Raw genomic sequence first — 13,826 nt, 5'->3', positions numbered from 1 at the left:
AGGAAGAGGAAGGAGGGAAGGGGGGGGGGGGGAAGAGAAGGGAAAGAGGGGAGGAAGAGGGGGAGGAAGAGGAGGAGGAGGAAGAGGAAGAGGAGGAGGAGGAGGAAGAGGAGGAGTGGTGGTGGTGCCAGGCAATGTGGTGCACGCCTCCAACACTCAGGAGGCAGAGGTAAGCAGGTCTCTTCAAATTTGAAGCCAGCCTGGTCTACAAAGCAAGTTCCAGACCAGCCAGGACTACATAGTGAGACTTTGTTTCAAAGGGGGGCAAAAAAAAAAGAAAGAAAATTAAAGTTAAAATGAGATTTATGGTATCTGACACTGTCTTTCATGTCCCCTTTTTATAAATGTATAAATACACATTCATGCCTAAACATACATATATACCTGCACCATTATCAAATAAATAATGTAGGCATGTTTTTAAAGTTCAAGGCCTATTAAGAAACAAAGAGTGAGAGTGAAATGAATATGTGTGCAGGTGTGGGGGCATCTGACCTCACACATCATTCACAGTAGTTAGGGCATTTACACAGCCTCCTAATACCTGAATTAACCAAGTAAGCCTTTAAACCCTTACAATGGAACATTAAAATTCAATGTGGCTATAATCTCTTCCTTATAAAACATGGACCCAAAGAGTTTAGCCTCAAGTATATATAAAAAAAAAAAAAGGTGAAATGTATTATATTCACTGTTCACCTCATCCACATGACCATATTTTAAAAAGACAAAAGAGGGGAAAGAAAATAAAAGAAACTCACGGGCCTATTGTAAGATATTGTACCCCTTCTGAATGCAACACTTAGCTCAGGCTTACTACCCTGACAAATAAAGGAAAGCACTTTATGAAGCCAATTTAATTGGGAGGTGACAGAAAACATACAGCCATTTTCTTTAGCCTTATCATTGAATTGGCTTCAGTTCCAATCTCTGGCAAATCCCACTCAACAGAAGAAATTAACCAGGTCAGCAGAACAGGTGCTATGCTGTGTCTGTCAAGGGCCTGGCATCACCACAATTACTTGCACACAATGAAGCAGTAATCTTCACAGATCATCTCTCACAAGCAGCATACTGGGGAGGGCAGGGAAAACTGAAGGGAGGAGGAGATGGGGGACTGAGGAGGCAGTGAGTAGAAGAGGAATAGGAAGCAAAGAGAAAAGGCAAGAAAAGAAAATGAATGTGCAGCTGCCTTGCAGCTCAGCAGATGTCGGGATGTGATGTACGAGGCTAGGATAAGCTGTCGTAGTCTGCTGCCAGAGAGTGGTAAGTGATTAAAGCCTGCATAGTTCTAAGCACCATATTTAGAATCTGTGGGGTTTCAGAACTTGCACCCGTGCCTTGCTGTGCTGCCAGATGTTGGCAACTGGTCTAGCCCCTACTGAGTGTGCACGAATGGCAGCAGTTGGTACAGCAGCAAAGCAATCTGGAAAGCTTCCGGAGATGCTGTACATTAACAAGTGTCACCCATCATTCACCTCTACAGAAGGCTGAAACAACTCCAATTTGCTGCCACTTCCCTCTTGGGAAACAGCCAAGATAAAGTTGTGCCTGGCAGCCCCATTTGTTTCACTCAGGTACTTCAGCTGCCTTGCTGACCTCTATTAGTTTAAGTTTTAATTTAGATTAACCTCAGCACCCCAATTAACCAGCAAGGGGAAAAGCTAAGATGTGACTAGTCATAACTCTGAAATAAGAATTTATCGAAGTTAAAATTATTAATTGGGATGAAGGGCCCATCAAGCAATGCCATTTCTTACACAGACCTTCAAGAGAAAGAAAGAAAGAAAGAAAGAAAGAAAGAAAGAAAGAAAGAAAGAAAGAAAGAAAGAAAGAAGGAAGGAAGGAAGGGAGGAAGGAAGGAAGGACGGAAGGAAGGAAGGAAGGAAGGAAGGAAGGATCAGCCAAGACTAGCCAGTAGAATCAGTCTCTCCCCAGTAATTTCAGTTTACCTTATTAAGTCTAACTTATGATGCACTTTTCACCCAGCAATGTACACTTCAATTAATGAGGACTGGAAGATTTCTGATTGTCTCCCATGATCTTACACAATTAGACAGCATTAATATCCCATCTCGGGTACTTCCTCTCACACTCCAGAACAAAAGAGAGTTCCCTAATCTCCTGACAGATGGGTTTAAGAACAGGAAAAAGAATCAAGACCTCCGCCTGGAGAGGCTGAGACCACACCAATGCTCTTCATCCTCTCAGCATGCTTCCTACACTCATTTATGGCAACAATTTTATCAAATATTTAAAAAAATGAATAAAAAGGTTAATAAAAAGTCTCTTTTTACAGGGGAAGCAGAGGTATCCCATACAGATCCCTTGTTCTGGTTTTACCTGTAATTTTTCTACGAGGGTCCTTCCTGCAAATTCATATGCAAAATACAACAACTGCAACTAAACCTTCAACAAGCAGCTCCAAATTCTCAGGCAAAATTAAACCAAAAGTTCAGCAAAGAATTTTATTTAGATTAGCAACAGCTAAACAAAATACAGTCTATCACTGGTGAGCAGCATCCTCAGTTCTCCACTAACCAAGAGCACATTTCATTATTAAGCACAATTATCAAGCGATTCAAGAAAGCAAGGTATGGTGGCACACACCTTAGGAGGCAGAAGCAGGCAGATTTACTGGGAGTTCCAAACCAGCCAGAGCTACACAGTGAGACTCTGTCTCAAAAAAAGGAGGGGGGAAAGAAGAGGGAGAGAAAGTGGGAAAAGAGGAAGAGAAGGGGGAAGGAAAGAGATATTAAGAAATACAGTTAGTTATTTTAGCCCTTCAGAATAGCCCAAATGTTTAGTTCACCTAAACAAGCACTAGCATTATCAAAAAGAACAGCACTCCAGTAGATAATGTCAGGAAAAGAACTGGGCCAACTTTTGTGATGAGACAATGAGAACTGAGCTGGGTATAGGTGGCACATCTCTGTAATCTCAGCACATGGGAGGTGGAGGCAGGATTTCAAATCTATGAGACTGTTTCAAAAAAGCCAAACAAAAAAACAAAAATCAAACCTTCAACTTTTACCAATTCTTTGAAACAACTGACAGAAAGTCAATAACAGACATTTGCAATATAGGCTTAACTGACTATATATATATATGACTGAATTCAGTTATAGAACCAAAAGTACAACTCAAGACTTCTAGGATCCCAGCCCTCATACAAGGTTCTGGGTTTGACACCCAGTTGGAGGGGCAGGGGGCAGAAAAGGCTGAGTAATGCACACCTATGATTCCCAGCACTCGGGACTGAAACAGGACTACCAATTTGAGGCTGGTACATAGTGAGACTGTCTCAAAAACTGAAAAAAACAAACAAAATACCACCCAGCAGCAGAGAAAATAAAAATCACCTGATTCAAAGAAGCTAAAACTATTTTACAGATACTTTACACTAGAGCAACACTCAAAAATATAGCTACAGCTGTTTTCACTTCAAAACAAAAATACAAACCAAAGAAAACCAACAATCCAGAATGATGTAGTAAGCTGATCCTGAATGTAAGAGTTCTAACTTCTCCTCTGACTCCAAAATAAGCTACCTTTTGTTCAGAGAATTCTATCAGCTGTTTTAAAATGCTAAAACCTGGTTTGTAACAAAAGAACATGTAAAATCATACCTGGTGGTAAAAGTCATCATCATCAAATATTTCTTCATCTAAGTCCTTCAGGTGAGCATTGGCAGGGACTTGAGGAATGACCTCCTAGGTCAATAAGAAGTAAAAAAAGAAGTGAATCCCAGCCAAGTTGTCAAAGTAACCTAGCTACAAACAGTATGTCTAACAGTCAAAGCACATTTCCCTTCAAGATATAATGAACTTTTAAAAAAATAAAAAATAAATTAAAAATTAAGTGCAGGCCTGGAAAGATGGCTCAGTAGTTAAGAACACTGATTGTTCTTGCAGAAAACCCGAGTTTGAATCCCACCACCCACATGGCAGCTAACAACTGTTCTAACTCCAGCTCCAGGGAATCTGACAGCCTTTTCTGTCCTCCGCAGGCATTGTATGACAAGGGTGCACTTACCTACATACAGGCAATATACACATACACATAAAATAAAAATTAAAAAAAAAAATATTTAAAAAGCAAGTGCAGCTCGCCTGTAATCGTAACACTGGGAAAGCTAAGACAGGAGGATCTCAAGTTCAAGGCCAGTCCAGGCCCTATGGTCTCCAAAAAAAGGGATTGGAAGGAGGAAGATTAACAGGCAGTTGACAGACTAAAGAAGCACAATTATAGGAAAGTATGTTTAACCTCACTGTAATGAAATACATACATATTAAAATAAGAATAGACTATGTTTCACCTCTAAGACTGGCAGGACTGGGGAAAACAGCTGGAGGGAGTCAGAATTAATGCAGCCTTTTGGAAGTAATTTGGCAACATTTATCAAGATTTAGTGTATTTTCTTTAGCATTTTCAGTTTTAAAAATCTACCCATACAGTCACACAAATAGAAATATTAAGAAATGTTTCCAATAGTGCTGTTCCTAAAACTGGAAACATCACAAACATCCAGAGTGACTAAACTATAGCTTCTATTGACACAAAGGAATTCCTTATAGACATTAGGAAAAATGAAACATTTATCAAGATTTAGTGTATTTTCTTTAGCATTTTCAGTTTTAAAAATCTACCCATACAGTCACACAAATAGAAATATTAAGAAATGTTTCCAATAGTGCTGTTCCTAAAACTGGAAACATCACAAACATCCAGAGTGACTAAACTATAGCTTCTATTGACACAAAGGAATTCCTTATAGACATTAGGAAAAATGAGGTAGATCTTTATATAATGGTAAGAAAAAAGCATCTAGTAAATTTTAAAAGCTGTAAGATTTTAAATATAGTAGCATTTTACATATTTACATAGATCACATGTACCTATTCTATTTAATTAAAAATCTGAGGAGTTATAGGCAGTTAATAGTTGCTAGAAGGGGACTCACATTCTTCAGTGGTAGCCAAGTTAGCTATCCTTGTTGAAGTAAATAATCCCCCACCCATGCTCATGCAGGCAACCCTAATTAAACACAGTGGGCCACAAACAAAAAAGACATGGAACTAGGAAGGAGACTTGTTGGGAAGAAGAAAGGGTTTGGTGGGAGGAATGAAGGAGCTAAGAGAGGATAATGGGGGAGAATATGATCAAAGCACATTTGTGTGTGTGTGTGTGTGTGTGTGTGTGTGTGTAAAATGAAACCATGGAAAACTAAATTTTAAAAAATAAAAAAATATTTTAGATATGCCAATATGCATATATGTTATATACATAAAGGTTGTCACAACTATTAACATATGATTGGAATTTCCAGAGTAAAAAGAATTTTACTTTCCATTTTAAATTCTCATGAGATTAAAAAAAAAGTGGACATCTATTTTATCTGTAGTTAAAAAATAAGAATGTGCTGGGTGTAATCCCAACACTGGAGAGGCAAAGGCAGGCAAATCTTTGTGAGTTCCAGGTCAGCCAGGGCTACACAGTGAGCCTCTATCCCAAAAATAAATTAAAAAATAAAATAAAATAAAAATATTTCCTTTAAATAAAAGAATTTGAGTATTCCACTTCTGGATCTTCTGGAGTAATCAAAGGCAAACACTATGTAAATGTATATACTGTCATTTCTACAGAGTAGCTTTAAATCTTAAGGTATGGAATGTAGTTCAGCGGTAGAGGGCTTACATAGCATGTGAGGCACTGGGTTTGATCCCCAGCTCTCAAACCAATCACAAACAAAATCCTCTAACTCTTAAAAACTAGATTTTGAGAGCCAGGCGTGGTGGTGCACACCTTTAATCCCAGCACTCAGGAGGCAGAGGCAGGCAGATCTCTGTGAGTTCAAGGCCAGCCTGGTCTAACTCGAGAGTTCCAGGCCACTTGGGGCTACAGGGAGACCCTGTCTCAAAAAGACCAAAAAAAACCAAAAAAAGTCCTATTGTAACAATCTAGTAAAGTAGCACTGTTTTCCTTTTTTCACCAACTTCTCAGAACAAGCCTCTCAGAAACTTCCCAAAATCGTCTCCATCACAGAGTTCTTACCGGCTCTCCTGGTAAACTCTCTGGGACAGGCTGAGCTGCTGGTTCAGGTTTGCCAAGAACTCGGTAGATAGAGCGCTTGGTCTGTGTCCTTCGTAGTAATCTTTCTTTGTCCATCAGAATATGATCAATCTGAGTCAAGATTGAGCGTTCAAAGGCACCAAAATCCTGCAACAACAATAACCAGCGTCAGATAATATAGAAAGTCAGTGCTGAAGGTGGCTACACTGTCTCCTCTATCTTTCTATGTCAGCAGAGACACAGATAATTCTGTTTTCATGAGGGGTTTTCTGTTAAGAAGACAGTTTGTCAGTACTGTAGCTGCTCTAAGAAAAACATCAGTCTTCAGCAGGTTGTGTGGCTTTCTTTTCCTTTAATAATAACGATCTAAAAATCTGTTCAAAGTATTTCATACTTTCAGCACTTGAACAGGGCTTCCTTTCAAGAACAAAACATTCTACTAAGTTTAAAATTGAATGATATGCACTTCAGTGGTAGAAGTTCAGCAAATTTGGATAAATAACTGATTACTATTGCATCATATAAACAAGCCATAGTTCTTATTTCTTACAACTGCTTCTGTTGCAACAGTCTATCATACACTCACACACACACACACACACCTACCTTCCCCAGTTTCCCAGAAGCCAGTTTGGTTTTATCATGCCACTTCTGCAGTGTGCGGTTCCTGTAGACTGTAAAGTCAGCAAAGCGCTTTGCCATGAAGTTGGGAAGGTCCTCCATCTCCAGCTTCCTCTTTAGTGGGGCCTTTCTCTGTGGCTTTTCCTCCACTAATTCATCATCTTCACTAGAAATTTCCTCACTAGAAAACCAGTAAGAACATGAACTCCATCCAATGTAAAGAAACATTACTTAAACAAAAGACAAGGTTCACATGAAGTATTTAGATCTTACCCATTATGACTATGCAACACCAGAGACACGAGAATGGTTTTTATCATTTTTGAAAAGAATGTTTATAAGGTCAATCAAAAATACATGGAACAGGCCGGGCATGGTGGCACATGCCTTTAGTCCCAGCACTCGGGAGGCAGAGGCAGGCGGATCTCTGTGAGTTCAAGGCCAGCCTGGTCTCCATAGTGAGTTCCAGGCCAGCTGGGGCTGCAGGGAGACCCTGTCTCAAAAAGACACACACACACACACACACACACACATACACACACACACACACAAAAAAAAATGCATGGAACTTTCAAAAGTACTTAGGTTTCAAAAAAAAAATTTTAAAGATAGCAAACCATAAAAAGAAATGAGGTTGTAAAAACATTATTAGAAATATGTATGAGCCAGACCTGTACTGCTAATCTTTAAATCTTAAAAACTTTAATCTTTAAAAACTTAAAAATTAAACACATAATCATATTTCTGTGACCTTGATCCCAAAATCAATAAGAGAAAAAACATGTTTCTATAACCAACTGTTAAGGAGAGGTGAGTAAAATCAATTGAACCAAATGAAGAGAAGCTGAATGTGAAGAAAACTTCAAGGTACCCCAAACCCAAATCAGTACTAAACTGCAAAGCAGTAAGTGCAGATCAAAAATATTCAGCAAAAGTTTCCATCTGAACCAAGTAGTTCTGTTTCTTCCTTACCTCTCCACTTTGGGTTTTGTCCCATTTACTAGGTATCTAGTGTCTGGGTGCTGGAAAAGCAACTCTTCCTGAAGATCTACCAATGACCTCAACAATGCTTTAAGTGCCTTGTGACCTGGGAGGGAAACACAGCACAGAGAAGGAATGATTAATAACTCTCTAAAAGAGAGATGGCTGTAACTCATGTCTCCTGAGCAGTTGTGGCTGTGGGAGCACAAGGGGGAGATGCAAGGTCCACTCAGTGCTGAGATCAAGAACTCCTAATGGAAATCATCACAGTGCCTATTTCATATGATTGTATAAGAACAAGCAAAACAGTATGTGTAAGAAAAGTATCTGCAAATAGGAAGAGTTCACCTAATTGCCAATCCTTAAATTTACTAGGTTTGACAAATTCCTTGCCTGTCATTATAACTAATAAATTTCCCTCTGACATTATGTTTCTTGGGTATATTTCTACAGGCTACCCAACTGATCTCTTGAGTTATACCTCTATCATGCAATTCCTTATGCAAGTCCTCTTCTGAAGAGTGCAACTCAATCTCCAACCCCCATTTGCCTCTGGTCTGGGCTGCAAATCATTCTTTCAAACTCTTCACACGTATCGTACTGAAAAGTCTGTTCATATATAAAAACCCACGTTACAGAGCTGGGGACATGGCTCAATGGATAAAGCACTTGCCTTGTATGCTTAAAGAACCAGAGTGTGGATTTCCAAAATCTATGTAAATGCTGGATGAGCAAGGTGGCTCACTTGTAATTCCAGCACTTAGAGACAAGGGACCCCTGGAACAAGCTGGTTAGCTAGAATAGCCAGAACACTGAGCTCCACGCTCAATTGTGAGACCATGCCTTCATGAAAAAGGTAGAGAGCAAGCAAGAATCACACCCGATTTTGGCCTTGGGCCTGCACACATGTGTACCCATACATGCATACACACATGTACATACATGACACACAAACAAAAACAAAAAAGCAAAACAAGTGCCTGGAGAGATGGCTCAGCAGTTAAGAGCACTGGCTGCTCTTGCAGAGGACTCGGTTTTGGTTCCCAGCACTCATATGGAGGCTAACAACCACCTGTAACTCCAGTTCCAGGGGATCTGATGTCCTCTTCTGGCCTCTATAAGCATTGCATGCCCATGGTGCACTTACATACATGTAGACAAAACACACATAAAGAAAAATAAATAAAAAATTTAAAGAGCTTCATCAAAATTTTTTCAGAACTAAAAAATGTAACAACAACATGTCAACAAAAAGTGAAACAAGGGGGTTGGAGAGATGGTCCAGTAGTTAAGAGCACTGGCTGCTCTTGGAGAGGACTTGGGTTTGGTTCCCAGCACTCACATGGCAGCTAACAACCATCTGTAGTCCAATTTCAGCAGACCGAAAGCCTCTTCCAGGCTTTTCAAGCACCAGGCTTGCATGGGGTATACTTATGTACATGCAGGCAAAACTCATACATATAAATATAATGAGACACTTAAAAAAAAGACCAGGTTGTGGTGGTGCACGCCTTTGATCTCAGCTCTTGGGAGGCAGAAGTGGCAGATCTCTGTGAGTTCAAGGCCAGCCTGGTCTACACAGTTCCAGGCAGGGAAACCCTGTCACAAAAAGAACCCCCCCTCCAAAAAAAAAAAATATATATATATATATAAAAGTTAATGACTTGCAGTACTAAATTGCATATTAATTTATGCATATACAAAACTGGGAAGACTAAGGTACCAGGCCATCCTGGGCTACATAGAAAGATCCTGTCTTCTGGTCGGGGTGGGAGGATGCTCAAGAAGACAATATTCTCACTTGTTTCTTTTTACTTTTTGACTTTTTTAATCAGGGTCTCCCTGTAGTCACAGCTGCCCTGAAATTCACTATGTAGATCAGGCCTCAACCTCACAGAGACCTGCCTGCCTCTGCTTCTGCCTCTGGAGTGCTTGGAGTGCTGGGATTAAAGGCATGTTCCACCATGCCCAGTTCTTACTTGGTTCTTATAGCCAACAGGATGCATTTGTAAGATGGTTGATTGGGATTAGTTATATATATAGTCTACGGCTAAGAACTTTCAAACTAAAAACCAGAGATGTAAGAGTGCTTATCTAGCATGCATTAAGGCCCTGGGTTTTATGGTGGTTTTCAGCACCACTATAAACTGAGCATGGTGGAACACCTATAATGCCAGCACTGAGGAGGGTAGGGAGGAGGATGAGAAATTCAAAGTCATCCTCTGTACTAGATAAGAAGTTTGAGGCCAGCCTGGGCTACCGACCTTGTTCGAAAAAATATAAAGAGCAAAAACAAACAAACAAAAAAATTAAAAGTTAGATCTCTGGTAACAAAACTCTTACCTTCTCTGTTAGAATAATCCTGCTAATGAGGCTACCCAAACACTGCATTTACTTGTTGAGAGCACTCAGATTCTTCTCTGATAATCAAACTTCCATATTTTAAACAACTATCAGAAAATCCTCACCTGGCTAGTCCATCACGCTTTAAACTTACATCTGAAACAGAATTTTTCTTAATACCTAATATTTCTCCCTTGACTGAATTTTTCTTCACTTAATTTTCTCACAGATCACTGACATTTGGATGCCTTTATATTTAATTGGCTACTAAATCCCGTATTTTCCATTCATATTATCACAACTGTTCATCTCTGGCTATGGTTCAATCACTTTTCTCTTTTTCAAGTAGCCATAATAATCACACAAACATCCTTACTTTCATTCAACAACCTCTAAATCACCCCACACAACTTCAGCCCACACAAAGTTTGGCTAACTGAATTTTTAAGTCTTATTCTGTCTGCTCTCTTATACCCTGTCCAGCACAGGCATCTTTTTTGCCATTTTCTGTCCCAGTCTAACTCATAAAAGGGGCACCACACACACGGCATGCATTCATACACACATAGAAAACAAGTAACTCAGGACTAGAGAGATGGCTCAGCAGTTAAAAGAACTGATTGCTCTTGTAGAGGTCATGGGTTCAATTCCCAGCACCCACATGGTGGCTAACAACCATCTATAACTCTAGTTCCAGGGACTCTGATACCCTCCTCTCACCTCGGAGGGCAATACACGACACAGGTGCACTTGTACAGGTGCAAGCAATATACTCATACACATAAAATAAAAATAATATTCTTAAAAAAAAAAGAAAAACCACAAATAATTCTTTGGCCAGGTATGGTGGCACATGCCTTTAATCCTAGCACTTAAATCCTAGCTAATGGTTGTTAGCTGTCATGCGGGTGCTGGGAACCCAACCCAGGTCCTCAGAAAGAACAGCCAGTGCTCCTAACAGCTGAACCATCTCCCCAGTCCCAACATACAAAAATGTGTAAGTAAAATAATGTGTTCAGTCTAAGTGTGTAAGTAGAACAATGCAAGCAAGATTATGTAAATATATAGAAATTTTTCAAAGGAAAAAGGAAAGACTACAGATAAAAATTACAAATGTTACTACAAAAAAAAAATCTGTGAGAAAAGCTAAAAATTTTAACTTGATAGTCCATTGTAGATAAGGTTATAAAAGTATAATAGCAAAAATCTTAATTAGAAAATATGCTGATACTTGGAAAGGAGCCCATGGAACACACACTCAGAAACGCATACACGTACACACACAGACACAAAGACGAGAGAGAGAGAGAGAGAGAGAGAGAGAGAGAGAGAGAGAGAGAGAGAGAGAGCGCCACTGTTTACCTTCTTTCCTTGAAGTAGCTCTTGGCTTGTTTTGTTGTTATTGCTGCTTTTGTGGGAGGATAGTTGGGTGTCTGTGTTTTGCATTTGTTTACTCTATACTAAGGATTGAGCCCAGGTCCTCAAACATTGCTAGGTAACTATTCAATCAATGAGCTACATTCCTAGCCCAAGTAGTTAAATTGTCAGGAAGGCAATCCTGTTTTCTAAAGTGAAACTATAAAACCTTATCTTGTATCTGAAAAATATCTCCCTGTAACCCAGCTGTCCTGGCACTCACTATGTAGACCAGGCTGGCCTCAAACTCATAAAGATCCACCTGCCTCTGCCTCCCAAGTGCTGGGATTAAAGGCGTGTACCACCATGCCTGGCCCTGAAAAATAGTTTTTTAAAAATTCCTCAAGACTGGGGGCTAGAGAGATGACTCAGCGGTTAAGAACTCTGGTTGTTCTTGAAGAAGACCCAGGTTCAAATCCCAGCACCCACATAGCAGCTAACTCCAGTCCCAGGGGATCCAACAGCCTCGTGTGACCTCCATGGGTATTGCACGACACGGGTGAACTTACCTACATGCAGGCAATACACGCATACATATAAAATAAAAATAATAACTAAAATTTTTTAAAAATTCCTTCAAGACCCCCTTAGCATGAAAAAATAAGCCAGGTGTGTGGTACATGATTATAATCCCAGCACTTGAGAGGCTGAAGCAAGAGGGTCACAGTTTAAGACCAGTCTGGGTCACAGAGCAAACCCTGGTCTCATGAACAGATATATAAATCACCAGACCAAACCTTGAAAATATTAGGTTAAATGAGATAAGACAGTTGTAGCTACCCAGCCCTAGAGAAGAGGGAATGGGGAGTTATTGTTTAATAACACTGAACTGTACACTTAAAACGGTTTAAAAGATAAGTTCACAACATAAATAGTCCACCAAAATTTAACAAAACACTGGGGACTGGAGAGATGGCTCAGGGGTTAAGGGCACTGACTGCTCTTCCAGAGGACCCAGGTTCAGTTCCCAGCACATAAATGGTGCCAAACAACCATCTATAACCCCAGTTCTAAGGAAGCCCTCTTCTGGACTCTGCAGGTACTGCATGCACATGGTGCACTTATATGCAGGTAAAACACCCATACACATAAAATAAAAATAAATCAAAAGAATTTTTAAAAAGAAAAATACTAATGTAACTCAGTAGTAGAGCAGTTGCCTAGCATGTAAAAAGTCTTGAGTTCAAACCAATACCACCATCAAAATAAAACAAAATAATCAGGGGCTGGAGAGACGGCTCGGCAGTTAAGAGCACTGACTGCTCTTGCAGGGAACCCAGGTTCGATTCCCAGCACCCACATGGTGGCTACAAACCGTCCTTAACTCCAATTCCAGGGGAATCTGAAGCCCTCTTCTAACCTCCGTGGCAATGCATGACATGGGTGCACTCACATATACACAGGGAATACACTCATACACATAAAATAAAATTTAAAAAATTAAAATAAACAACTACTTAAAGCCCAGTAACACTATCTTATTAGACCATCTTTGTAGGGGTAAAAAGACCTGTCATGCTTCAAACTGAGCTTATTCAAAAAAGATCAGAAAAAAATGGAATATTATTAGAATTAAAAAGGAAGCAAACTGAAAAAAGCACAAATTAGTGCGTCTTTCTACTCTCACTAGAGAAGTTTCCTTATGCAACAGATGGTGATTAACACAGAAATTCAAACTGGCCAATGTACTGAGAACAAGAAGCTGCAGAGTGCTTATCCCTGAGTAAGATACCTATACCAAATTTCTGCCTCCCAAGGTTCAGGAATGACTGCAGAAGAGGGGATGGAAAGATTGTAAGAGCCAGAAGTAGTGGATGGCTACAGAGTTTTCCAGACAGCTGTCAGTTACTCATATGAACACACAGCAATGCTGACAGGAGGCACAAGTCCTATGCAAGGTCAAAACAGACAACAACCCAGAATAGACAGAGGATATGGGAAAGAAACCCCAATCTAACCTAAGGAAAATGTGGCAACTGATGGCTGCTGGGAGGGGCAGAGAGGTTAACCAGGCTCCAGTGGATAGATGCACACTGAAGGACATTTGGGGGAACTAATTAGACTCCATAGGCCTTATTTTATATATATATATATATATATATAAATAAAATAGAGTACATTAAATTAGGTGGAGGAAAGTAAGAAAAGGTGTGGATAGGGAAGGGGATCTAAATACCATCAAATTATAGTGATGAAAATCACAAAAATTCAATTAAAAAAAAAAAGAGAAGCACGCACACCTTTAATCCCAGCGCTTGGGAGACAGAGGCAGGCAGATCTCTGTGAGTTCAAGGCCAGCCTGGTCTACATAGTGAGTTCCAGGACAGCTGGGGCCATAGGGAGACCCTGTCTCAAAAAGACCAAAAAAAAAAAAAAAAAAAAGAGAGAGAGAG

At 39.9% G+C, this 13,826-nt stretch overlaps 1 protein-coding gene across 1 annotated transcript in view; it reads right to left on the bottom strand.

The window, feature by feature from the left end:
- Aatf (apoptosis antagonizing transcription factor) overlaps positions 1 to 13,826 on the bottom strand; it is a 125,676-nt gene that overhangs the window by 71,499 nt on the left and 40,351 nt on the right. Inside the window, exons 5-8 of the mRNA XM_008831267.2 lie at positions 7,666 to 7,780; positions 6,679 to 6,874; positions 6,055 to 6,219; positions 3,630 to 3,713 (exon numbers count right to left, since the gene is read on the bottom strand). Coding sequence (XP_008829489.1) covers positions 3,630 to 3,713; positions 6,055 to 6,219; positions 6,679 to 6,874; positions 7,666 to 7,780 — 560 coding nt within the window. The remainder of the gene's footprint in view (positions 1 to 3,629; positions 3,714 to 6,054; positions 6,220 to 6,678; positions 6,875 to 7,665; positions 7,781 to 13,826) is intronic.

Source organism: Nannospalax galili, unplaced genomic scaffold, assembly GCF_000622305.1.
Source record: "Nannospalax galili isolate Female #2095 unplaced genomic scaffold, S.galili_v1.0 scaffold1430, whole genome shotgun sequence".
Lineage (NCBI taxonomy): Eukaryota > Metazoa > Chordata > Mammalia > Rodentia > Spalacidae > Nannospalax > Nannospalax galili.
This window is presented reverse-complemented; position numbering and strand designations above follow the sequence as displayed.